This window comes from Suncus etruscus, chromosome 5, assembly GCF_024139225.1.
Source record: "Suncus etruscus isolate mSunEtr1 chromosome 5, mSunEtr1.pri.cur, whole genome shotgun sequence".
Lineage (NCBI taxonomy): Eukaryota > Metazoa > Chordata > Mammalia > Eulipotyphla > Soricidae > Suncus > Suncus etruscus.
The window spans coordinates 110,167,608-110,194,018 of NC_064852.1; the positions used below are offsets into that span (position 1 = coordinate 110,167,608).

The 26,411-nt window shown below is 44.3% G+C and overlaps 1 protein-coding gene across 1 annotated transcript in view; it reads left to right on the top strand.

Moving 5' to 3' along the window:
* Positions 1–26,411, top strand: part of PLEKHM3 (pleckstrin homology domain containing M3) — a 156,089-nt gene that overhangs the window by 49,813 nt on the left and 79,865 nt on the right. Inside the window, exon 4 of the mRNA XM_049773194.1 lies at positions 12,117–12,310. Within this exon, the coding sequence (XP_049629151.1) occupies positions 12,117–12,310 (194 nt within the window). The remainder of the gene's footprint in view (positions 1–12,116; positions 12,311–26,411) is intronic.

Here is a 26,411-nt window from a genome sequence, read left to right on the forward strand (position 1 = left end):
AGATTAAAAAAAAAAGCTTTTCTTATTTTACATTGTCATGATTATTATTAGTAAGTCTATATTTCAAAAATGAGTCAACATATTTTCTTTTTCTTGGCAACCTAGTACACAACCTGTGTACTCCAACACAACAGTTAAGGGCCACAATGCCAAAAGTTTTCTTATTTCTACCTATATTTAGTCACTTTTTAACAGAAAAACATTTTTTTTTTGCTTTTGGGCTACACCTGGTGACACTTAGGGGTTACTCCAGACTCTATGTTTAGGAGTTACTCCTGGCAAGTTCTGGGGACATTATGAGATGCCAGGGATTGAAACTGAGTTGGCCACAAGCAAGGCAATTGCCCTGTCAGCTGTGCTATTTGCTCTGGCCCCTGAAAAATTTTTTTGACTGAAACTGTTATGAACAACTATATAAATCACAGTCCCTTAATAGCTAAATAAAAATTAAGAGGAAAAATTTAAAAACTAAAAATATTTAAACCAGGATAATGAAGGTAGAGATGAACATATTTTTTAATGTAAGGACGTAAAAAAAAAAAAGGGTAAACACTTGCAACCACTTCTCAAACAAAGACTAGCCTGAGTTTATGAAGTTACATTTATTTGTTCTACAGTTTAAAAAAATGGATGTCACACATATGGTGAGGAAATATTAAAGGGCTTTCCCCCCATGTTCTGCAATTAAGCAGTCATTCTTTGAAAAGATATTTCACAGCGGTTTCTAGAATCAAGCATCCTAACATAGAATAATAGCCCAGAGACAGACCCAAGTGGGGCATGTGATGAGGATGATGGAGAACATTGATGGTTCACTCCTGTAGGATAGAACAGACCAGGGCACTATTGGGGAGACATGGTAGCCCATAAACTTCAGTCATCCCAAGTCTCCATGAACTCAATAACATGTGGCCTGGCACCATGAGTGGCACATGCCGGGCAAAGGGCATCTGTACCCAGTCAGAGCTTGGCTCTGGGAAGCAACATAGGCAACTTGAGAGCAAGTGCCCAGAAACACCCCAATATGTGACCTATTTTATTTTTGAATTCATTTTTAGCACAGCATATTTAGAGACCTTTTGGCAGAATGCTAGAATTTTCATGGCCCCCACATTCAATTATATGATGCTGTGTGGGGTAGAACCCTCTGTCTGAGTAGTTAGGTTGACAATAGTGACAGGAGAACAGTACACATTGAATCCAGAATAGTGCATGTGGAATCACAGAACAGTGCATGCTCAGTCAGTAGGAGTGATTCAAGACATTTGTTTTATCGAGAAGAACCCTGTGGGCTAAGAGAATAGAAGAAATACATTGCCAATGCCTCACCACACAGTCTCTTAATCTGAACGTTCCTGTTTGGGTGCCAGTTGTAAAATTAATCCCCACTTTGTGAAATTACCTCACACACTGTATTTCCAACCCCGGGTGAATGGGTCTGAAGAAGCTGGGTGGCTGTGAAGAGTTAATAAATCAAGCCAGTCAGAGAGAATCATGGAGTCAATGGTCTTGCCTTATGATCTCTCTTCACTCCAAGCCAGACTGACCTTTCTTTATTCTCCCAGTAGAGAGTCAACCAGGTGGGGAGAATAAGTAATAATCAGGTGGACTTTTACATATCAAAGGGCTAGGTGAAAAGGAAAGAGGAAATTGGGGACTGCCTTTGTTTTGGGTAATGGCTGGATACCATCTAACACATCACAGAGCTGCCTGATTATTTCCACATTTCATAACCACTGACTGCTTTGCATTCAGAGACAGTGAGTCCTGGGCACAGGGACTCTCATTAGCAGAGCTCTGAGCAGGGTCAGTGCTGGATGAAGCCTGTCCCATGTGTCCCTCTGATTCATCATACACCCAAGAGTCTATCACACTTGCCATGTGCCCTCTCTGAAGTGACCTGACCCTGGCCACCAGTGCCAATGCTGGAAACAGCCCAGTTGTTTCGCTCACATCTTCCTTAGAATTACAGCCTTGTTTTAAGCTCCTGGTGTCTCGGTCTTGGTGGCATCATGTTCCTCCACCCATATCCAACATCCCTCTCTCCTGTGAGGACACACAACAGCCCAACTTGCATCCTGCCTTCAGTTCTCATTTCAGTTTTCTCAAGAAAACTCTGATTTTTACCTGAGGTCAGTTTGGACCCTCTCTTAGTCTAAGTTTCTCATCTTCAGGAGAAAGGATAATAGGACCTACTTGCTGAGGTTGCTTTTTCTCTTGAGTGAATAATTTCCAGAGTGTACCTAGCATAGTGCTGGGAACATGCTAAATGCTTCGTGAGTAAATACTCAGTGAGTAACGTACCAAATCCTTGTACTGCCTCTGATTATGTGGTTACAAGATAATGCAAACCCTTACCCTGACCAAGACCTCTGTGGTCTCCAGGCCTCACCTTTCTGACCTCTTTGGCCACCACTGGATCCCAAGAGTTTCATTTTTAGATTTTTCTCCTGCCTAGTCCCAGTCTAGCCAGAGGAGTTCAAGCTTCTTGTCTTCCTTTGATCCCTTCCAGCAAGCAGTGCCTTCAAGTCACCTCCTTCTCTCACTCTTTTCTCCCCTACCAGTTAGTGTTCTTTCCTTGCAAGAATATAAGCTCTTATATTTGAGACCCTGAGTACAGGCTCTAAGTACATTTACCAAGGGCATGTTACTTTGTAAAAATTAAGAGAGGGAGCACATTCTAATTGAGTTGGGTAGAGGCAGGTTGGAGCAGGACTTTAACAGCTGAGGGGAGTATGGAGTGAGTAAGAGAAAGAAAGGTTCAGTCTTGTGAACATTAAGAGTTTAGTCTCGGGGCCGGAGAGATAGCATGGAGGTAAAGCGTTTGCCTTTCATGCAGGAGGTCATCGGTTCGAATCCCGGCGCCCCATATGGTCCCCTGTGCCTGCCAGGAGCAATTTCTGAGCCTGGAGCCAGGAATAACCCCTGAGCACTGCCGGGAGTAACCCAAAAACCAAAAAAAAAAAAAAAAAGAGTTTAGTCTCAGGGCCAGAGTGTTAGCACAGTGGAAGGGCATTTGCCTTGTTCGAGGCTGACCTAAGTTTGATCATCAGCATCCCAGAGGGTCTTGGGTGCTCCCAAATTAAAGAGTTTAGTCTTTTTTTTAATATCTTTATATGATTTGATTACAAACATGATTGTAGTTGGGTTTCAGTCATATAAGCAAACCCCCCTTTCACCAGTGAAACATTCCCATCACCAATGCCCCTAATCTCCCACTTCTCTACCCCCACCCCTGCCTGTATTTGAGACAAGCTTTCTACTTTTCTCATTTATTCACATTGTTATATTAGTTGTCAATGTAGTTATTTCTTTAACTAAACTCACTACTCTTTGTGGTGAGCTAAGAGTTTAGTCTTATGGCACCTCATGCCAACCAAGAAGCTAAGGTAGAAGAGCATCACTGAGTGAGAACAGAATCAAAACTCGTGCATCATTTGTGGTTCCAGGGAACAGGAGTCATGTACTCCATCTGGGAGCTCTGAGGAGCACTCAGGGCACAGCAATTGAGTTCTTGTGGTGTTTTCCTCTTTCAACGAAGCCAGAATTAGGTGGTGGAGATTGACGAACAGAGAGGCTAGACTTTGCAAGAGCAGGTAACTGATGAATGTTGTAAGTCAATGTGCCTCATCCTCATGAAGCAGGAGGAAACCTGCTTTGTCAGACACTCCTTCCCAGGTTCTCCCTGGAAAGCCAGAACTGAGGATCTATTTTATCTGTAGCATCTCCCCAGCACTAAGTGGCTGTGTTCCTTGTGGCCTGATGTCTGTCTGTCTTTGCTCAGGGGTCAGAATGTAACTTAATGCTTCTAATTGTGAGACCTAGTCCCGACCTCTCCCTCCCAGAGCAGTCATCGCCCTGTTTTATCTGTCCCTTTCCTTAATAGCAGGAACATGCTGGGCTTTAATATCCACTTAAAAGAGCCAATAAAAGGCTTTGCTGAATGTAATTTGTTATCTACCCTCTAAAGTACTAAGACTCCTAATTATTTTTATAGCAGGATTTTATCTCTTTTCCAGCATCTGTCCTGAAGGCCGAGCTTGAGGGGGAGGATTACCTGGCAGCTTAGCCCTCGTCCCAATTCTGCAGTCATTTCCTGATGAAATTCTTGGACTTTATTTCCCCCTTCACACTCAGAAGCAGCACGCATGAGAAAGAATTCAAACCTAGTTCCAACTTTTTCTAAATAGCTTCCTTCAGTTACATATATATAGTATATAAAACAAATACATAATAAACATATAAATTATATTATAAATATATTATTATATATGTAGATATACAATAAGTATTTTTTTTGTTTGGGGGCCACATCTGGTGGTGCTCTAGGGTTATTCCTGGCTCTGCACTCAGAAATTACTCCTGGCAGGCTCAGGGGACCATTTGGTGTTTGTTTTTATTTTGGGTCACACCGGTGATGCTCAGGTTACTCCTGGCTCTGTGCTCAGAAATCGCTCCTGACAAGTTCAGAGGGACCATGTGGGATACTGGGGATTGAACCTGGGACCATCCCAGGTTGGCTGCGTGCAAGGCAAATGTCCTACTGCTGTACTATCACTCTGGCTCCAAGCCTCGCTTCTATTAACAAAATACTTTTTTTGATCAGAGCCATAAATGTTAACGCCATCTCAAACAGTGTCATAAACTACGGAAACAATAATGATTAAAAAACACATATTTGGGGGAGCAGAAAGCTAGTCCCAGGCCTTGAGCACCTGTCTTCAGCCATGTGGTCACAGGTTCCAGTTCCCAGATTCTGCCCTGGATCTCTGAGGCTACACCATACGTGCTGTTATCTCTGGTTCTGTTGTTTCCAGTGGTCCCAGAGCCAGAGGTTTGTGAGCAGAACAGAGGGGCTGAGACCACAGCACCGCTCAACTAACAGGCCAACTAGGCACTCAGCTGGAACAGACTAATGGGCATAATAGCTGTGCGAACAGCACTGGCACCATGTGCTACCCCTCTGTGAAACCACTCAATATAGACACATATACACACCTCAACTGTGCCTCACTGAGCATTGTTAGGAGTACACACAGTACCCTGGTGTGCCTTGCACACAGTGAGGTCTGTGGCAAACCCACCAACAGAGACATGGTCGACAGTAACGGGAAAGGTAGAGGAATTGAGTGAAGGACATTTATTTATTTATTTATTTATTTATTTATTTTGGTTTTGGGGCCACACCCTGTGACACTCTGGGGTACTCCTGGCTGTGCACTCAAAAATCAATCCTGGCTTTGGGGACCATATAGGACACCAGGGGATCAAATCACAGTCTGTTCTAGGTCAACCATGTGCAAGGCAAACATTCTACTACTGCGCCACCGCTCCAGCCACATTTTTTTTGGTCAGCCTGAGACTTCACCATTTCTCTAGCTGGGGGTTTCCTGTGTCTAAAACCTGCTTCCTGTCTTCTCATCTTAGGAGGTTTTCAGGGCATTCAAGGTTATTTGAGGGGGTCTTCAGAGTGTTCAGACTCTTCTTGGCATTCAGAGTGTTCAGGACAAGCCCAGATTCCCTTGCAGACCAGGGCACCAGCTCCTGGATGGGGACCAAATCCCCAGATCAAACCATCAGAGAGTTTGGGAACAAATCCTAATTACACTTGAGATTTCCAGGTTCCACCACTGTGAGCCGAGAGCCTGTTTGGGCCCAGACACACTGGTCAGGACTAAACTTGATGCTGAATTTCACTGTGGTCTGGATAGTAAGCTGGGAAGATGTAAAGGAGATGTTTATACTGAGCGCTGAGGTGATCAATCATTTCCTTGGGATCAGATTGTTGATGATTATTTTTAATGTAATTATCTTTTGTTACTTATTTAATGTAATTATCTTTTGTTATTTATAAATATTGTCACTTAGCTGTATATAGTATTTTAAAAATGGGTATTTAAAATTAAAATTAACTTTTAAATCTGAGAACTGTAACTCTCAATATGACTTTTCTCTCTTATGATGGTAACTTCAGTGTAGTTTCATGGGGCATAGAAACTATTCTGTCAAGAAAATGCCACGGGCTGCTACTCTTCGTCTTCATTTAAATAAAAAGCTTTAATAAATTGGAACTAGAGAGAGAATGCTAGTTAGTCGGTTGGTCACTTGCCTTGCACATGGCTGGGTTCAATTTCTGGCATCCCATATGGTGCCCGAGTACCAGGAGTAGTCCCTGAATATGTCCTGGGGTGACCCCTGAGCATCATCAGGTGTGGCCCAAAATACAAAACAAGACTTTCATGAATTTAAACTTCATGAAGTATGAAGGAATCCAGATGTAGATAATCTCCTATCCTGTTTTTTCTCACCAGATTCTTCTTGTACATCCCTCCTGAGATTTTTTAGTACTGTAGATTTAAAAAAACAAACAAGAATGGTGACCCAAAGCACAGTGAGGAGGCTGTTCAACCCCTAGCATCCCATAAGGTCCCAAAGCCTGCCAGGAATAATTTCTAAGTGCAGAGCTAAGAGTAACCCCTGTATGCTATTGGGTATGGCCCCAAAACAAAACAAAACAAAGCCCAAGAATGACAATAGGTATAAGTATGTTGCTTTAGGAAAATGTCCCACCTACTTTCATTTAGATGATACAATTAGTTTTTGGATATTATTGGTTTTTTGTTTTTTGTTTGTTTGTTTGTTTTTTTATTTTTGGTCACACCTGACAGTGCTCAGGTGTTGCTCCTGACTCTACTCTCAAAAATCGCTCCTGGCAGGCTCAGGGGACCCTATGGGATGCTGGGATTAGAACCACTGTCCTTCTGCATGCAAGACAAACACCCTACCTCCATGCTATCTCTCCGGCCCCACATTATTGTTTTTTAACACCACTCTGTATTTCGTTGTGTTAATAAACTTTTGCTAGATAGTGATTCAGTGAGTAACTTGATCTGTCATGTTAAATCTAAGGTTGTTCATTCATGAGCCAATGAATGACTGTAGACATGTATATTCCTAGATGTAGGCACAGATATTTGTGAACTGAATAGATGTACAAAGAATGCCCCCACCAGGATTTTAAATGGTCCTTGAACTCTGTGGCTCCTTACTGGGATGCTATCTGTCACTTTGTCACATTGCTGCCTCAATTCTTCTCCATTTCTGCTTTGTAAAGTCTCATTACGTTGTGAGGTTATAGTTTAGCAAGGCACAGGCTGTTACAGATGTTTTCAAAGTAAGTGTGTGGTTCAGAGTCCCAGCCAGGACAGGGAAGCCTGTATGTGTTCAACAAGTATTTATCCAACACTTACTGTGCTTCCCCTTCTAGCCATCGAGCAGTCTTGGCCTCTGTAACTGCTCCTGAGGGAGAAAGCCAGTAAACCGGTGTCCAAATAAGGGGCTTGTAGATTAAGGAAGCACTACTGCACTTTCATTTTCACCCTGGCATTAAAACCAAATGGAACCGCACGTGCTAATGCATGGCCTGATAACATTATGGGTTCTTCTCCAGAATGACAACTGTTAGTGGAGTTGGACAATTGCAACTTGGGCTCCAAAATGAGGATCTGGTAAAACACAGGTCTGGAAGCAAACATTGACACGAGAAATAATCCACACAGTAAAAAGGTACAAAAACAGGTTCAGAAAATCCAGCATTCAAGCAAGGGGTCTGACCACATAAGCATTCTGCTCCTAAGAAGGAATGCAGTTTAGTGGAGGAAGACTGAAGAATGTACCTCTGCCTTCCTCAGATCTCTGCTTTTATTGACAAGAACCAGGCTACACCCTAGGATGGGAGAGGAATACTAAATAGGGAATAATCCAATAATCCCATTACCAGATCACACCCTAGGGTGGAGTACAAATATTGATTAGGGTAGGACCAGTACTCCAATAGATAACTAAAATTTGGGGGGGGGGCCCACACCTGGTGGTACATAGGGGTCACTCCTGACTCTGCACTCAGAAATTGTTCTTGGCAGGCTTGGGATGCCGGGGATTGAACCCAGGTCCATCCCAGGTCAGCTGAGTGAAGACAAATGCCCTACTGCTGTGCTAGCACTCTGGCTTCTAAGATAATTTATTTTATGTACATTTTGTTCAGGGTCAGGGGGATAGTTTGGGCCTCACCCTATTATGCTCCAGGACCTAGTCCTGACTCTGTGCTTAGGGATCACTCCTGGCAGTGCCCGAGACCACACATGGTACAGTGGATCTATCTGGGATGGCTGTATGCAAGGCAAGTGCCTTAACCCGAGAGAGTTCTCGGCCCCCAAACCTTTTATTTTTATTTATTTATTTGCTTATCGGTTTTTTTGTTTTGTTTTGTTTTGGGGCCACACCTGGCATTGCTCAGGGGTGACTCCTGGCTGTTTGCTCAGAAATAGCTCCTGGCAGGCACGACGGACCATATGGGACACCAGGATTTGAACCAACCACCTTTTGGTCCTGGATCAGCTGCTTGCAAGGCAAACGCCGCTGTGCTATCTCTCCGGGCCCGCTTTTCGGTTTTTGTACCAAATTCAGTGATGCTCAGGGGTTTCCTCTGTATCTACATATAGAGGTCATTCCTAGTGGGGCTCAGGGCTCTGCATTCAGGAATTACAGTGCTCAGGGAACCATATGAGATGCCAGGGATTGAAACTGGGTCAGCCGCGTGCAAGACAAATGCCCTCCTCTCTGTGCTATTATTCTGGCCCCACCATTTTCTTGATTTTGTGGGGGGAAAAGCATATTAGACTCATGACTTACATTTTTACATGTGTCAGGAAAAGCATTCTGACTTTTCATGCTTTTCATAATTGGGCTGGCAAGGACAAAAACTCAGAATATATTTGGTGTTCATGTAAAACTGACATACATTTGTTAATCTCTAAGTTACATAAAATTTTTTTTGGGTAGGGCCACACCTGGTGGTGCTCAGGGGTTACTCCTGTGCTCAGAAATCACTCTTGGCAGTGTTTGGGGAACTGTATGGGATGACAGATATTGAACCTGGGTCAGCTGTGTGCAAGGCAACTGCCCTCCTTGCTGTGCTATTGCTCTAGCCAGGATTTGAACCACCGTCCTTCTGCATGCAAGGCAAACATGCATGCTATCTCTTTGGTCCCAGCAAACACCCTTTTTTTAAAGCTTGTCAGACTGTGTGGTTCAGTGGAACCCTTGAACCCCGCAGGTTAGAGGGTGGTTTAAGGCTCCATGACTCCACAGGGACATAGTACTCCAAAATAGCCTTTTGTGTGGAATTTGGGGTCCCGACCAGTGCCCTCACCCTGCAGGTGTCTGAGTGTCAGCAGATCTGGAGGAGTGAGTCATCAGCTGGTCGGCCCTCGTGGCCCCAGATGGCCCAGATGCCCCAGGTGGCCGGGTTGCGTGGGCAGGGTCACCGGTCAGGGTGGCAGGCGCTGTGATCTCTGCCCCGAGCTGTATGGGAGCCGCTGTCAGCAGCCGCCCGCCCTCCCCTGGCACTGGACCCAGCTCTGTTTTAGTTCCCGTCACTTCAGTTTACCAGTAGCTGCTGCCTCATTTCTCACACTGCTTTTACTGCCTTTGAGAAAGATTTTTTTTGCCCCCCCCCTTAAGTACCACCTAAAGAAAGAATCCTTTTAAGGCTGGGGGACTGGCTAGTGCCCCCTGCTTCCCCTCCTGGAAGGTCGCCCGGTGAACCCATCAGCAGGCCCTGCCCCACTGTAAACATTGCTCATGGGAGCCTGATCGCCTAATTGAATCAAACAATTCATCATGTTTCAGCGGCAGCTCCAAGTGACTAGTACTTCATGTCTCAGACCATCATCCTTTAGGATATTTAAAAACAGCAAATATCTAATCATGGTAAATAAAATACGTCAGCCTCCTCTCTTTCCCCAGTTAATTGAGTGAGGTGAGACTGGGCTGTGCCTCTTTCACTGTCTCCTGAGGCCTCAGGCCCCTTAGAATCTCAGGCTTGTGCCTCTGTGTGCCCATAGGAGAGACCTTCTTCAGCCTGTAGGACAAAAAGCCCAAGGTTTCAGCTCCTCATCTAGCTGCCTCTTTGTGAACTGGATCTACAAACTGGATCTACAAACCTTAACCAACTCCTCTTCACCCTATGGGAAACCAAATAATATAACAAAAATATTATTATAAAAATTATTATAAAAATATTATATAAATATTGTTATAACTCACACAATCTAAAAGGCATCCCCCAGATACCTGAGGCTGGGGACAAAGTACCAGGGGAACTGCCTTTAGAAACAAATGACTCAGAAAGAAGTCGGTGGCTTTTTGCATCTAAGGAACATCCTTTCTAAATGAACTTTCCTCTGAAATGATGATGGTCTCTGAAAAACCTTAGCTGTCAGTCAGGAACAGCTGGGCCTGAGTCAGCACCAGTCATAGTCTGTGTCCCCCAGCTCTGCACCCTCTGGCCCAGCCTGGTCTAACCAGGAGCTGCTGTTGGCTTTCTGGACTCAGTTCTGGGGTCACTTGCTTTGCAAAGCTTCCCCGAACCCCAACATCATTTGAATTCACCCCATCTAGGTTATCAGCAGATCTTGTTCACGCTTTTCTTATAAGTGACAGGTTATGTGTTTTATGTGTTTTGTTGTTTTTTAATATTTGTCTCACACTAAATAATGACCCTCCTTAAAGGCTAGGCCTATATACATACATATATATACATATATATACATACATTCATACATTACATTACATATAGTTATCTTCATTGCCAAGCAGTTGTAAGTAGGTTTAAGCTTTCTTTCTTTTTTTTTTTTTTGTTTGTTTTTTTGTTTTTTGGGGCCACACCCAGTGGTGCTCAGGGGTTATTCCTGGCTGTCTGCTCAGAAATAGCTCCTGGCAGGCACGTGGGACCATATGGGACACCGGGATTCGAACCAACCACCTTTGGTCCTGGATCGGCTGCTTGCAAGGCAAACGCTGCTGTGCTATCTCTCCGGGCCCTAGGCTTTCTTTCTAATAAGCAAAGTCTGGGTTGTTTTGTTTTTTTATTTTAATGTTAATTGCAACCTTACCCCTAGTATTAGAAAAGCTTTGCTGGAAAATTTTGGGAGGCTTTACTAAGCAGAAACAGTTCTCAATAGCTGAGCCACAACTCAGAACCAACCAATTGCTGTTTAACGGGTTACACATTATTTAACTTCTCCGTAGAGTTCAGGTGCAGTGTTTCCAGTCCACTATTCCTGCTGATGATAGTGACAGTAAGTCCCTCTCATCTTGTGTCCTACCAAAAATGGATTTAGAATTGGCAGTGTTGGCCAGAATCAGCCACGTTACAAGTGGTTTCTATGAGAGCAGTTCATTTCTGCTCACTCAGCTAGGATTGAGCCTGTTGTTTCAGCAAATTTCTGTTTTGTAAAGCACAGCCTTTGGGGGGCCGGAGAGATGGCATGGAGGTAAGGCGTTTGCCTTTCATGCAGAAGGTCATTGGTTCGGAGAGAGGGGAAGCACATGTTTGGGGAGAACATGGCATGAAGAGCAAGTCTCACATGGTTCCAGGAGGAGTTTTTTGTTTTGTTTTGTTTTTTACCTATTCTTCCAAATGTTTGCTCTTTCTGGAGTTTCACACATATCAAAGTTAGTCTGGGCTATTTACCTCTTTCCTTGAAGTGACACCAGGGTGATATACACACATTGCATATATATATATATATATATATATATATATATATATACACACACACACACACACACACACACATATATATATATATATATATATATGCACATTGGCAAGTCGTTTTATAAGTCCGGATTTCGGTCAACATAACCCTAATTCTCTTCTAGCCTTTGTATTACACATTAGCAGGCAGTTGCATGCAGAGATTCTCTGTATCTTTCCCCTGTCTCCTCCACTGGTCAGAGATTCAATAGCTCTAGTTCAGGGTCAAAGGAAAACAAGGACAGTGACCCGGGTACTGGTGTCTAGGGTCTGTCATATCAGGCACTTTTATAACACAATGGGAGGATGGAATGTCAGCTTCACACACTCTGGAGACACGGCCAATAAATGGCATCTCAGACTGAATGTCTGAAGGAGAAAGATAGAAAAGCCAAAGTGTCCTTTGAGTTATTGCTCTCTGGGCCTTCCCATCAGACCCTGTCTGGAAGAGACCATGAGCCGCGTTGACGGGTGTGGAGGCTCTGCAGACCTGACAGGGCCATTTGCCTTCTAGGTGTCTAAACAGGCCAAGGAATTCCTGGAGTATGTGTCGGAGGAGCCGCTGATTGACATCCAGCAGGAGAACCCTCTGCTCTACCTCCACGCAGAGCCACTGGCCACTGTGGTACGGCTGAGGCAGAGGCTGAGGTCACTGCGTGCCTACTTGTTCAGCTGCCGGGCGGCTGTGGCTGAGGACCTGCGGCGCAGGTGAGTGGTGGAGAGTCTGGGGAGGGGAGGCGGGGGAGTCAGTGCCCATCCTGAGCCCCAAGGTGTGTAGCAGGGCTTCAAGGAGCATTTAGTCTGGGTTTCTCTTGGTCTCCACCACCCATTCGCCTGATTCATCTGTGACTTGTCCCCTTCAAGGCCTGTGTCCTGTTGGGCCAAACCCAATGGGAAGAGTGTCCAAGCATCACCAAAAATTTTACTCTAACTTGTGGGAGGATCTCATGGAGTCAAGACCTTTCCAGCTCCTAGTGGGCCTGGCCTGAGGTCAGGGCCAGCAAGCAGACAGCTCCAGGGGTTATCTGGGGCACACAGATTGCATGAGGAAGCCCTGGTTTGACGCCATTTTAGAGCCCCATTTTGCATTGAGTGAGAGAGTGACAGACAGAGGTAGAGGCAGAGAGACAGAGAGAGCTGATAATCACAGGAACATCTTCATCAGTAGTGTATGTAGTGTTTTAGGTTTGTCCCAAATTCAAGTCCTATTCTCAGGAAAAAGTTAAATATCATAAGCATGTTTCTCACCTTTAAACATGAGAAATGAGGGAGACATTCTTCTTGTCCATGCTGAAGAAAACCTAGGTCAGTGATGGAGATACTGAAACTGGGATTCTAATATTTCTATGGGCCCCAGATTCTTTTTCCTCATTTAGTTATCCTTAAAATAATATTGGCGTTCATAGGTGCCTACTCATGCTAAATTTCTTCTTTTTTTTTCTTTTTTTTTTGTTTTTTTGGGCCACACCCGGTAACGCTCAGGGGTTACTCCTGGCTATGCGCTCAGAAGTTGCTCCTGATTTGGGGGACCATATGGGTCACCGGGGGATCGAACCGCGGTCCGTCCAAGGCTAGCACAGGCAAGGCAGGCACCTTACCTCTAGCACCACCGCCCGGCCCCTAAATTTCTTCTTTTTATCCTTTGATTTTATTGGCATTTTATATCTCTTGGCATACACAAACTAGCTTGTTGATGATGTTTGCAAATCTCTAAGAATATCTTTTTAATTTTTTGTTCTACTAGAAACATAAAAGCATTGCAAGCATAGTTATTGTCACAGATTTTAGAGGAAAGCCTAGATGTGCAAGAATATTTTGGGAAATATTGGGCCCGGAGAGATAGCACAGCGGTGTTTGCCTTGCAAGCAGCCGATCCAGGACCAAAGGTGGTTGGTTCGATCCCGAGTGTCCCATATGGTCCCCCCGTGCCTGCCAGGAGCTAATTCTGAGCAGACAGTCAGGAGTAACCCCTGAGCACCGCCTGGGTGTGGCCCAAAAATCCAAAAAAAAAAAAGAATATTTTAGGGAAATATTACAAAAATAAGCTTTTGGCAAGTTGATATCTAACTACAAGCAAACTGAGGAAAGTATTTTGGAAAGAATTAAACATCAACAGTGAAGAGAATATGACTATTTGACACATTCTCACAAATATTGGAAAAGGCATCGAACCGAAAAAGCAAAAATACTTCTTGTGGCAGACTCAGTCTATTCCCTAGGTTGTAGGCTTTTTTTCTACAAAAAGTGTCAGCCAGTGAAAGACTTGTTAAAAAAGAAATAAATAAAATATATAAAAATTAAAGAAAAGTATCAGCTAGTGGATTTATTCTTTTGTTTTGTTTTGTTTTGTTTTTTGTTTTTGTTTTTCCAGCTACACCTGGTGACTCTCTGGGGTTATTCCTGGCTATGCACTTAGAAATTGCTCCTGGCTTGGGGGACCATATGGGACACCAGGGAATCAAACTGTCGTCCTTTGTCCTAGGCTACGCGCCGCAGGCAGATGCCTTAGCGCTGTGCACCACTGCTCCAGCCCCAGGATTTATTCCTATAAAGGCTAGAGGATTCAAATTTTCTTTTCTTTTTTTTGTTTTTTTTTTTTTTTGTTTTTTTGGGACACACCCAGCGGTGCTCAGGGGTTACTCCTGCTGTTCCTGCTCAGAAATAGCTCCTGGCAGGCACGGGGACAATATGGGACACTGGATTCGAACCAACCACCTTTGGTCCTGGATCAGCTGCTTGCAAGGCAAACGCCACTGTTGCTATCTCTCCGGGCCCCTAAATTTTCTTTGTTGTTATTTTTGGGCCACTTTGGACTTACTCCTGGCTCTGTGCTCAGGAACTATTCCTGGCAGGGCTCAGGGCACCATATGGGATGCAGGGGATTGAACCTAGGTAGACAGCATGCAAAACAAGCCCCCCATTGTGCCATACTGTCTTTTTAGTCTTGCAAATCTCAATTAAAAACATAGGGCTTTCCTGGAAGCCAATAAAATTGCTGCTTTAAACTAATTTACCAACTACTTACAAGCAAGCTCTTAACATTCAAATGAAATGGATTCTTTTCTTTTTTCTCCCTCAGGGCTTTGCTCAAAGCTTGCTTCTTTGTATCTATATTTTAGTTGGTGTTGAAAAATCTATAAGTGGGAAGGTATGTCAGATGCCTCTGTGGAATGTTTTGCTTTGGGTTAAATATGCCAGATCAGGGCGGTCTACTTAGAAATGGAACAGAAGCATTCACATCTGGGACTAAGAATACCTGTGCTTCTCAGCAGGCTCGTGGTTCACCACGGGTGCTCTGCCTTCTGGCCAGACCACCAGGAAGGGATGCTGGGAGGGCGGACACTCCCTTGGTCGGAGGAATGGGGATTGTCTTCCTTCCGTCTTTCCTGCATGTGTTTGAGCCTGTTAGCAGCCCAGCACCCTGCCCTGGGCAGTTACTCAGTGCAGCACCCAGTGATCAAAAGGGCAGAAGCATGACAGCCACATGGCCAGAGGTTCCTAATTAGTGACACTTTAGATCACTGGTCAGTGACTGGCAGCTCAGTTGTGAGGAGATGTTCGTATCTGACCTGGTGCTCTGGAGACTCCCATTTCACGCCTGCTGCTGCTTGGCTGACTGAGCTGTGTGGGTCAGTGTGGGTAGGTAGTGCCTGGAGGGGTCACTCAGTAGTGTTGGGGTTCAACTCATATCCTGACACCTGTGAAACATGCATCATGGTTGCCCAACTCTCCCCCTGGCCCTTGGAGCTTGACCATGAGAAAGGAATCCTCTTCACATTCTTCTTTTCTCTCTACACATGCAGCATTTCACACAGCCCTTTCTTAGCCCCTTGAAAGGAGGAGTTGAATCAACACATCTGGGATAGTTTCCGGCCTGCCCTGTCCTTTGGCTGGTCAAGTACTGTAGCTTAGAATCACAGGGCTGCTGTAACATCATCTCGGATTTCATCTAGCTGACTTCATTTTTGGTGGCCATCACCCCTATGCCACACACCAGATATGCTGTTAAAGTGCAAGTTTGGGAAAACGGTTACCAGCCAAACCCAGTTCAATATATCTCGCTCTCTTTAGTGTCTTGTACTCCAGATGAGAACAGTTCCTGATTAGGGGAATAACTTGCCATATTGTCAAAACTACTTTTATGTGCTTTTTTGCTCCTGCTTTAGAACCTTCTGTCAAAGGAGGTCACTTGGACATAAGTCTCTTCTGCTGTCCTGTGTATTAGGACTTTTCAGCTGTGTCAAGAGGAACTGGATGGGAGAGAGCATAGGCCCACGGCCTGCAGTTTCTGATTTCTTGAACAGACTTATCATGAGTTCCAGATTGTGATCATGGCTTAGCATCAGGCTTCCATGAGTAAGGCCCTGGGTTCAACCCATGGTGCTGCAGGGCAGGGAGGTTGCTATAGATCACAATAATTTAGACAGTGACTGGTTGGGTTTGGGTTTAGTCTAAAGTTCAAGATTAATTTTTTTGTTTGTTTTTTGGGGGCGGCCACACCCAGTGATGCTCAGGGGTTACTCCTGGCTATGCGCTCAGAAATTACTCCTGGCTTGGGGGACCATATGGGATACTGGGGATCGAACCGAGGTCTGTCCTGGGTCAGCCACATGCAAGGCAAGTTCCCTATCACTGCACTACCGCTCCGGCCCTGAAGCTCAAGATTTTTAAATTTATTTTGAAATGTGATTCGTGAATTATGTCTAAGATTTTCTAGAAATATCTATTTTACCTCAGGCTAAGCCAAACAATGTTTACCAATAGCAAGGCAAGGCATCTCCCACCTAATGTATGGAATTGATTTTTAAAAAATAGCCAACAGTTTCTTGGATCCAAACACAATATTGAAACAATTTCTTTGCATTACCTGAGGACCCTATGAAGCAGGAGAGGTTTTTTCCCTTAGTTTGATTAAGAATCATTTTATTGAAGCACTATGGTTACAAAATTATTCATGGAGTGACTGTATAGAATGTCCACTACCTTTCACCAGTACACATTTACTGCCATCATAATTCCTAGTTTCCCTCCCACCCACCCCTTTGCTTGCCTTTGGGGCATTTTACTCCTCTCCTCTTTCTGCTCCTCCTCCTCTCCTTCTTGTCTCCTCTTGTCTCCTCTCCCTCTCCTCTTCTCTCCTCTCCACTCCACTCCTGTCCTCTCTTCTCTCTCCTTTTTACATTTTGCACATGTTTGCAACTATAGTTACTGAAGGGGTATCACACCTATCACTTTCTCTCCTTTCAGCACTCAGTTCCTGTCCAGAGTGATCATTTTCAATTCTCTACCTTAACTACACTCCCCCACTTTCTGTGACAAGCTTCCCTACCATGGACTGGTCCTCCTGGCCCCTCATCTCTATTATCTCTGGGTATTATTACCATTCTGTCTCTTATTTCTCTTATACCTCACAAATGAGTGCAATCATTCTGTGTCTGTCCTTTCCCTCTGGCTCCTTTCACTCAACATAATACTCTTCATGTCCATCCACATATAAGCAAACTTCAAGAATGCAGTGGGAGAGTTTTAAACAGAAGGAAGAGCCTGCTAGGCCCTACCAGGCTCCCATGTGTTGGATGGAAACCAGGAGAGGGAGGCGCTATGGGCATAGACCAAATAGAAGAAAGAGCCTGAGAGAACCCTGCTCTTCTCTGGTCATAAAAGGCCTTCCCTACCTGTCTAGTTCTCTGTTGATCAGAGAGTGACCATTAATCTCCAGAGGCGGCCCAGCAAACGAGACCTGTCAGCACCGTCTAAACAGAGTGAAGCCAACTGTTAGCATTGCTGTCCAGGGAAATGGCAAGCAGGCTGATGGATAGAATTGATCCTTGTACTGCCAAGGGGGCCCAGTCTGGTTGCCACCCATATTAGGGAAGTCACTGTGGTTTTTGTGCCTTTTGCAAAAAATGACCATCCAGTCCCCCAGCCTCACTGTTTTTGCCATTGTTGTTTGATGGTTATGCCCGGTTTTTGAGCCCTCATCACATTGTAGCTGGCCAAGGCAATTGGTTTGAAAGAGACTGTGTCTTTCATGAAGCGTGCAGTGTTTACAATGCTGACAGCTCAGCCTCTGAGGAGTCCCAGATGGCCGCACTGCTTGCTCAGTTGGTTCAGGGCCCACTTAGCTTTTCCCAAGACAAATGACTTTGTGTGCTTGCATGAAGGTGCCTGAAGAACGCTGTGGACAGTGTTAGTGTTCCTGGGCTTGTCGGGACACATCCAGTCCAGTGGCACTGTGGAGTCTTGGGGACAACTTGCAGACCTGGCAAAAAAATTCCAGAACTGTTAGGGATATGAGTCAGACAGAAGTCACCAGGTGCCCATACCAGGGTCATATTGTGACCCTCTAGAAGGTTTACATGGGGGTTTTCACAAGAATGACTCCTCCCCACTTGACTTGTAAGTTGTGAAATAGTTACCCACAGTTAATTCAGGGTAGAGTTTTCTTAACATATGAAAAAATTTCTTAGGAAACCAGAAACCTGGATTCCAAAAGGCACCCTCATTCCTGCATAGCAGTGTCAGATACAGGACTTTCCACCTTCCAATTCTCTTTAGTCCCTTCTCTCTTTCCCAATTGCTGAGTCTTTAAACACCAGTGCCCTGTTTGTATTCTTATCCCTGTCTCATCTTGTGTATTTGAGGTGATGCTCAGCCCCCCCAAAAGAGGGGGTTATCCGTTCACGTGTGCTCTCCTATAAATAAAATTATGTCTTGATGCAGCCTTTTAAGTGGTGGCACAGATATAATCTCAAAAGAGCAGGGCTGAGAGGCTACGTGACTTGCCTGAGGTGACAGACCTGGCGAGCTCCACAGTTCACACTACTTGCAGTCTGGACCCAGATGCTCATGTCCCTGCTGGTTCCTGCAGCACATTTGCTGGTGTTGTCTGGGGCCCTCAAGGTTCTCAAAAGATGCCTCTTGTCATTCTTTTTGAGGCCTCTGTTGAAAGAGAGCCAGGAGGTGGCTCTGTGATGTCCCTGGATGGTCTGTCTGATCACTGCCAGTCTGGGGAGTGGCCAGGACAACTTCTTCCCTAGGACTAGCTCTAAGAACAAGCTCTCCAGAAACCAGAGTTAAGTTCTATTTTCTCTTCTGAGTGCTACTGAAGTGAAACTGAAGAGAAACCAACTATAACTCAAGACCAAAAGTTCCACTCTTTCAGTTCAAAAGTCCTATGGGTAACTCCCCAGAAGAAGGGTGTCAGAGAACTCCCTGGGGGGGGCTGAGACTAATGCAACTTCCCATTCTTCACCATTACACAAGGAAAGAAAGGAAAGAATTCAAAGGAATATACCAAGGGTGCAAAGCGTAAGAGAACAATTCTAGTCTCCTGTTCATTTTAGTCTTAAGAGTAACTAAACAGTCCTCTCTGAGTTCCAGCATCCCTCAAATGGCCATGCACTCAACTAGGTGCTCAGAGAGATCGCAGATAATAGAGTGAATCCCTGGCCTCAAGAAGCTCATTATCTAAAGTATTTGATAAGATTTTTCCATATTTTTATTGGGCAATATTATAGCTATAAACTTTATAACAATTTTATGATATAATAATTTTATGTTATAATTTATAATAAACCTCTTACATTTAGGCCTAAAAAAAGTGACTTTACAGGACCAGAGTGATTTCTGAGTGTAGAGCCAGGAGTAGCCCCTGAGTGCTGCCAGGTTTGTCCCCCACAAAAAAAATCTAATTGTGAGGGTCAGTGAGATAGTATAAAGCCCTGACATCACCTATGGCCCTTGAGCATAGTCAGGATTGGTCACCAAGCACCAAGCACAGAGCAAGGCATAGGGCCTGAGCACTGATAGATGGTCGCCAAAGAAATTCTGGAATTAAGCCCTGATCCCCAACACTGAGCTGGAAGCAGCCTCCAAATCTTGTTCCCCTAATCCCACCTGGAAAAAAGAATAAAAAATGTCAAAACTAATTCAACTACTTAACTCACATTTCCCCTGTCACTTGATATTTTATTTAAAATTACAGGATTTTGGGGAGGGGGTCATAGCCAGTGGTGTTTGTGGCTCTGTGTTCAGGGGTCACTGCTGGTGAGGTGAATGGGACTGTCTGAGGTGCCAAGGATTGAACCTGGATTGCTGTGTACAAGGCCAGTACCTTGGCCTCTGGAGTATCTGGGCCCTTAATATTAACATTAGGGACCAGAGCCATAGCACAACAGGCAGAGTGTTTGCTTTGTACGTGGCCAACCCAGATTTGATCCCTGGCATCCTATATGGTCCCCTGGGTTTGCTAGGAGTGATTTCTGAGTGCAGAGCCAGGAGTAACCTCTGAGTACCATCAGTGTGGCCTAAAAAGTAAATAAATAATTATTAAAAAAATAAAATTATTTCAGCGTTAATTCTTCCTAATTAGACATACACAATAAAGATTCCCAGTTCTGATTCATGATACTGAACACCAGGAGATGATGAGAACGTCTCTCCCATCAGACTCTGCTTTGGTTTTTGGGCAGAATCACATCCCAAGCTGAGCCTTCTCTCCTATGTCACACCCAGTAGGTCTGTCTGCCTCACCACAGCCTCCATGCATGCGGCACCTACAGGCACGACTACACCCAGCTCAGTCACTGTGTCCTCCCTGGTGCTCTCAGCAGGTGGTGGCCTTTCGCCACGCATACAGTGGTGGCCCTCAAAGGCCCTCCCACCTAGGCCTGACTCTACCTCACTCCTGAGTTGCCACCAAGACCTAGACACTCTTGTGCCCATGACCTCTCTGACCTCTTCTCCACTGCTCTCCCTCATGTCACTGTCTTGGGGACACCAGGCACACACATTTGGAAACAACCACACACCTGTGGGACTGCCGTCCTGTGGCCCCCTCTGTCCTTTATGCTGCACTCAGGGGACCACCGGTGGCTCCAGCAACACTTGACCAACAGGACAGTGCCCAGCTGAGCTGGTAGGGCCAACACTGAGTGCCATTTTGTAGCCTTTTAGTACTGGGGTCACCAGGGCTTCCAGTGATGGTACTCAGGAACCCCAGACCACCTGGCAGTGGTCAGCAAACAAATAAGGACCACCGTAATCACTTAGCAAGAAGGCAGAGATGAGGCATGGACGTGCATTTGGATAAGAATCATGCCTGGGTTCCCATGCCCAAACCATGCACCTGTGGCCAACTGTCCCCCTGACTCCTGGGTGAGCCCTGCTTGGAACTGGGGCTTTTTTCCTCGTTTTTCTTTTCCCCAACAGAGTAGAACTTAACCTGCTCCCAGACCTCATTTCCTCATTCAGACCTCACTGTGGGCAACCAGCCCAGGAGGCTAAATGGGCACCCCTTACTCCTGCCTGTGTCCCCACCCCCCACATCTCCTGTTTGTCTTTGAGCCCTGCTTGCAGCTGTCTCAGTGTTCTTTGCCCACTTCCTCCCCAGCCAGCGGGTGTGGGGTGCTTGTCATACATGACCCAAGCTGGGTACCCCTAACAGACCCTGCCCGTACCCCAAGTGGAAGCTGAGAAATGGGGGACTTGTTCATCCATTTGCTCATTGCCATGTCCCCAGGGTCCACATGCACCCTGTCATATAGTCAGGGGTCTAATTAAAGCTGAACAAATGAGATGGATCCAAGATTCTATCCACTTAAGTTGATCCACTCTTTTATTATTATTATTATATTATTATTTTATTATTATTATTATTATCCAAAAACACTGATCATCATAGGAAACAAGACTAAGGAAGCTTTCCCCCAGAGAAGGAACACTTTGATTCATATCCTTGGAGACTTTTTCTTGTGTGTGTTATGTTCCCCACCAAAGAAAATTATTTCAGGGCCCAGGATATGACACAAAACAAAGAGTAAGGCATTTGCCTTGATTGTGCTGTGACCAGAGTTCAAATCCCAGCACCACTGATGATCAGTCCCCTGAGTACCACCAGGCATATCCCTTAAGCACAGAGCCAGGAGTCAATTGTGAGTATAGAGCCAAGAGTTGATCCTGAGTACAGAGCCAGGCACAGTTCCTGAGCATCATCTGTTCTGTGCCCCCCTTTCCATTCTGTGCCTACAGTTTTAACCCTTTGCCTCCCATAACATTGTGACTCACTCAATCTAAGTGGTGCTGTAAGATTTAAGTACAGTAACTGAACCACTGATCTTAGTAGAAGTGAGTGAGGAGATCACTTAAGGGCCCCATAAAAGATGGAATGAGCTAATTATAAATAAATGGTAGAAATTTGAAAATAGCACTTTTTCTACTCTGTTGCCACCCTAAAGACGTTAACCCTTGTAAAAGTTCATTGGGGAGGCATTTGTCGTGCATGTCGCCAACTCAGGTTCAATCTGGGCATCACATATGGACCCCAGAGCACTGCCAGGAGTGATCCCTGAGTGCAGAGCCAGGAGTAGGCAGAGAACACCATGGGTGAGCATTGCCAGGTTTTAGGCCCCAGAACCCCCAAATATTACATGGTTAAGTAGAAAGATTGGCTGTTACAGACAGAAAAGGTTGCCTAATGTTATAAATGGAATAGACTCAATTTAGAAGGTTGACCTATTGAGAATTATTCTTAAGATGGCCTTGTTCTCAGAATATCATTTTCTTAAAACAGGGTTTATTTAGATTCAACTTTCGGGGTGTCTCTGCTGTACACCTGCTGCACATCAGGGCTATTATGACCAAATTCAAATATCTAAAGGCACTGTTAATTATTAGACAACAAAGTTAGCCAACAAACTCAAATGAATATTGAATTTTAGAAGCAGCCTATTTCATTCACAATATTATCACTGTTTAGTCTCACTAAAGACCAGTAATTAAAGCATAATTACAGCACTTCAGGTGTTTAGATAACACTTCCCTAAGCTGGTAAATGAACCCAAAGTGTTCTCTGGAAGCTTGAACATTAGCTAGACTTTATGGCAAATTTTCCAGTGATATTAGCTGGAAGTGGGGCTTTATTTAGTCTCATCAGATTAAGTGCAAGAGTCATGGGATTCAGAAGTGATTGAAACACCAGATATTACATTGGTAGTTCTAGAAAGCAACCATTATATCATACTTTAGAAATTCATTTTCCCTTGGATGTCTTCTTGAACTACCAAAGAGAATCTCATTTGAAAGTAGGTTATGGGTCTAGGTTTAGCACCATGGTTATTTCAACAGACCCCAGGATTTAGCTTTGAAAACTACATGGGTTAAAAACTTTCCAAAGAAACTGACAAGTTATATAATTGTTTTTACTATAAGTACTTTTTTTATTTTCTGAGAAATCCTCCAGAAAGGTATAAAGCGGGATAAAATGAATATACCTACGTTTTATAAAATTGTTTTCTAGCAGCCTGCAAAAACAAAACAAACAAACAAAAAAAACCAATCTCATTGAAGGAAAATTGCTGTGTTATTTACAACATTAAATATTAAAGAATTTGAGGTAAAATTAATTATAACTGTGTTACTCCTATTATAAGAACCCAAAGTACAGGGCCAGAGAGATAGCATGGAGGTAAGGCATTTGCCTTTCATGCAGAAGGACGTTGGTTTGAATCCTGGCATCCTATATGGTCCCCTGTGCCTGCCAGGGGCTATTTCTGAGCATAGAGCCAGGAGTAACCCCTGAGCACTGCCAGGTGTAACCCAAAAAACAAAAACCAAAAAGAAGAAGAAGAAGAAGAAGAAGAAGAAGAAGAAGAAGAAGAAGAAGAAGAAGAAGAAGAAGAAGAAGAAGAGGAGGAGGAGGAGGAGGAGGAGGAGGAGGAGGAGGAGGAGGGAGGAGGAGGAGGAGAAGAAGAAACGAAGAGAGAAGAAGAAGAAGAAGAAGAAGAAGAAGAAGAAGAAGAAGAAGAAGAAGAAGAAGAGAAGAAGAAGAAGAGAAGAAGAAGAAGAAGAAGAAGAACAAAAACAACAACAACAACAACAACAACAACAACAACAATCACAACCAAAATTTGTTTTCAAAGTATTTCTACTCCAAGCTCTGGGTGGTTAAGGGTTCCAAAGGAGCAGGTTAGAGAGATCTTTTATTCTCCAGAAGTATCCACCAGTATAAAATAATCCTATTCAGTCTTATTAGCTTCTCTGCCAGCCAATGTGATGAACAAAATGAGGCATCTAAGGAAATGATGGGAGCTTCTCTCTTCCACATGAGTTGCTATCAAAATATCTGCCTTTGATTTGAGATTGTTTTTCCATTAGCGGGGACCGTGGCTGGGCAGATGGGTGCTGTTTTCAGCTATTTCAGGAAGGATTTGCAGCACATATGAGGTACATCAAATTGTGTTTCCTTGAGGATGTTCTCTGATGCCTTTTTTTTTTTTTTTTGCTAATTTCATTGTGGGATCATGTATTTTCAAAGAAAAGGCATTTCTTCTCACTCGACTTTGAATAGTGATTGAACCTGTCTGCATTCTTGGAAAACACAGTACTATTTCATAAGAATCAACATCAAAAACCTAAGTCATTTCCTTTTTAAATTATTTCTACATGCATCTCCATCCATTGTTGTTTCTGAGGTCCTTATGATTATGAATTGAAAATTAGAGGTTTTCCTTTGATGTTTGGTGTTTGTATGTGTGTGTTAGAGAGAGAGAAAGAGTTTTTCCTTTAAAATTTTTTACATGTGCTGACATTTGCTACAACATATTAAAACATTTTTATCATTAATTTTGTTTGTTTTGGTTCCAGTTATGCAGTTCTCAGAGCCTGCTCCAGGGAAATAGTGTTATTAAATAAATCTATTGGAATCAAACAAAGGTGTTACCTACTCCAGAGCTAGCCTTCAGCCCATTTTTTTCTCTCAAGCACCAAAGTTCAGTGGGAGCTGAGTTGACTTCTCAGAATAAGTCACATTATTATTGTTGTTGTTATTAATCATTATCATTATTATTTAATTTTTTGAGTCACACCTGGCAGTGCTTGGGGCTTACTCCTGGCTCTGCACTCAGAGATCCCTCCTGATGGTCCTTGGGTGACTGTGAAGTGCCAGGGATTGAACCTAGGTCAGGCTTGAGCAAGGCAAGCTCTCTTCCCACTGTACTGTTATATATTATAGTATATATACTATTACTATTGTACTATTGGCCCCAGAAATCAGTCCAAGTCTTGTTTTGTTTTGGGGCCACATGGTGGTGTTCAGAGGTTACTCCTGGTTCTGTGCTCAGAAATTACTTTTGGGGCTGGAGAGATAGAATAGAGATAGGGCATTTGCCTTGCATGCAAAAGGACCATGGTTCAAATCCCGGCATCCCTTATGGTCCTCCGAGCCTACCAGTAGCAATTTCTGAGCGTAGAGCTAGGAGTAACTAACCTCTGAGCACTGCCGAGTGTGAACCAAAAACCCCAACAAAAGAAAAAGAAATTACTTTTGGTGAGCTCACCATGTGGAATGCTAGAGATTGAACCTGAGTTAGCCACGTGCAAGGTAAACACCCTCCTTGCTGTGCTGTCTTCCCACTTTCATCCAAATCTTGATCTCAAGTTTGTCCTGATATAAAGTGGAGTGTGGACTCCCTTCTTTCCTGAGCTGATGGCCCTGGGTTCATGAGCACTATCTCTGCATTTATGGCCTCAAACCATAGCAGAGAGGAGGTTGCCACTCATGCATGACCTTCATGCCCCTTTACTCTGCCTTCTCATGAGTCATCTGGTAGTGAAGCCCAGTTACCTTCTCAGCACATCTGGCATGTGCCAAGATAATGACATAGAAATGCTGACATGGACCTCTGTCTTGCTACCGCGTTTTATTGTCCTTCATCAATGGCTGAATGGACCTACCTGCCTACGGTGGGTCCCTATGGAGGTCCCTATGGAGTTGACTTTCTACCACTCTGCGCTGTGGTCCAGTGTGGACCCCACCAGATACACTCGCAATGTCATGAGCTGAGCTGCCCTGGGGCCTTGCCCACTGAGAAAGGCTGTCTGAGTGCTGCAAGGTCACCAAGAACACGGGAAAACACCAAAACAGCTGCCTTGTCAGAAATCAGAAGGTGGCCCCTCGGGAGCAAAGACCCTGTTTTCCCAGGGGTGGTGGTGAGTCTGTAGCTCCCTTCCTGATGGGGATCCAAGGGCCCAAGGAGCCATGATGAGCTATCACTGTTACCTCAATTTTGATTTGCATGCCATGTTCTATAACACTGTTAATGATGGCATTCCAGTGCCAGGATCCCTCCACCAACACTCCAAAGTCCTCTCTGACCACTAGCCCCTACCCTGTTAGCCAACTCATGATTTTAATCTCATTCTAGGTTTGGTCACATGCGTACAACAGTTGACACTAACGGCCCCCCTTGACATACCTTTTTCTCCCTCTCCTTTACCAGACTCAGTTGGTTTGTGGTCAGTCACATCTTTCCCCTCCTATGGAAATGACCTTTTTGAGAGCCTTTATGATACCATTTATTTTCTCAGAGACTTAAAGCATGTCATCTAAGAACATTCATAAAAAGTGTGTGTGTGTGTGTGTGTGTGTGTGTGTGTACAAGAGTATGTGTGCGTACATATGAAACTGACTTTCAAAAACTATGGGTATTTGAGAGAGCTTCCTAGATCCATATCTCCATTTTATAGGTAGTAGCTACCTCACCTAGCATGTATCCATGCCCAGGTCTCTCCCATCTTTAAAAATGAATCTTTTCTGGGCCCGGAGAGATAGCACAATGGTGTTTGCCTTGCACACAGCCGATCCAGGACCAAAGGTGGTTGGTTCGAATCCCGGTGTCCCATATGGTCCCCCGTGCCTGCCAGGAGCTATTTCTGATCAGACAGCCAGGAGTAACCCCTGAGCACTGCCAGGTGTGGCCCAAAAACAAAAACAAAAAAAGAATCTTTTCTGTACCATACACCCAGCTTG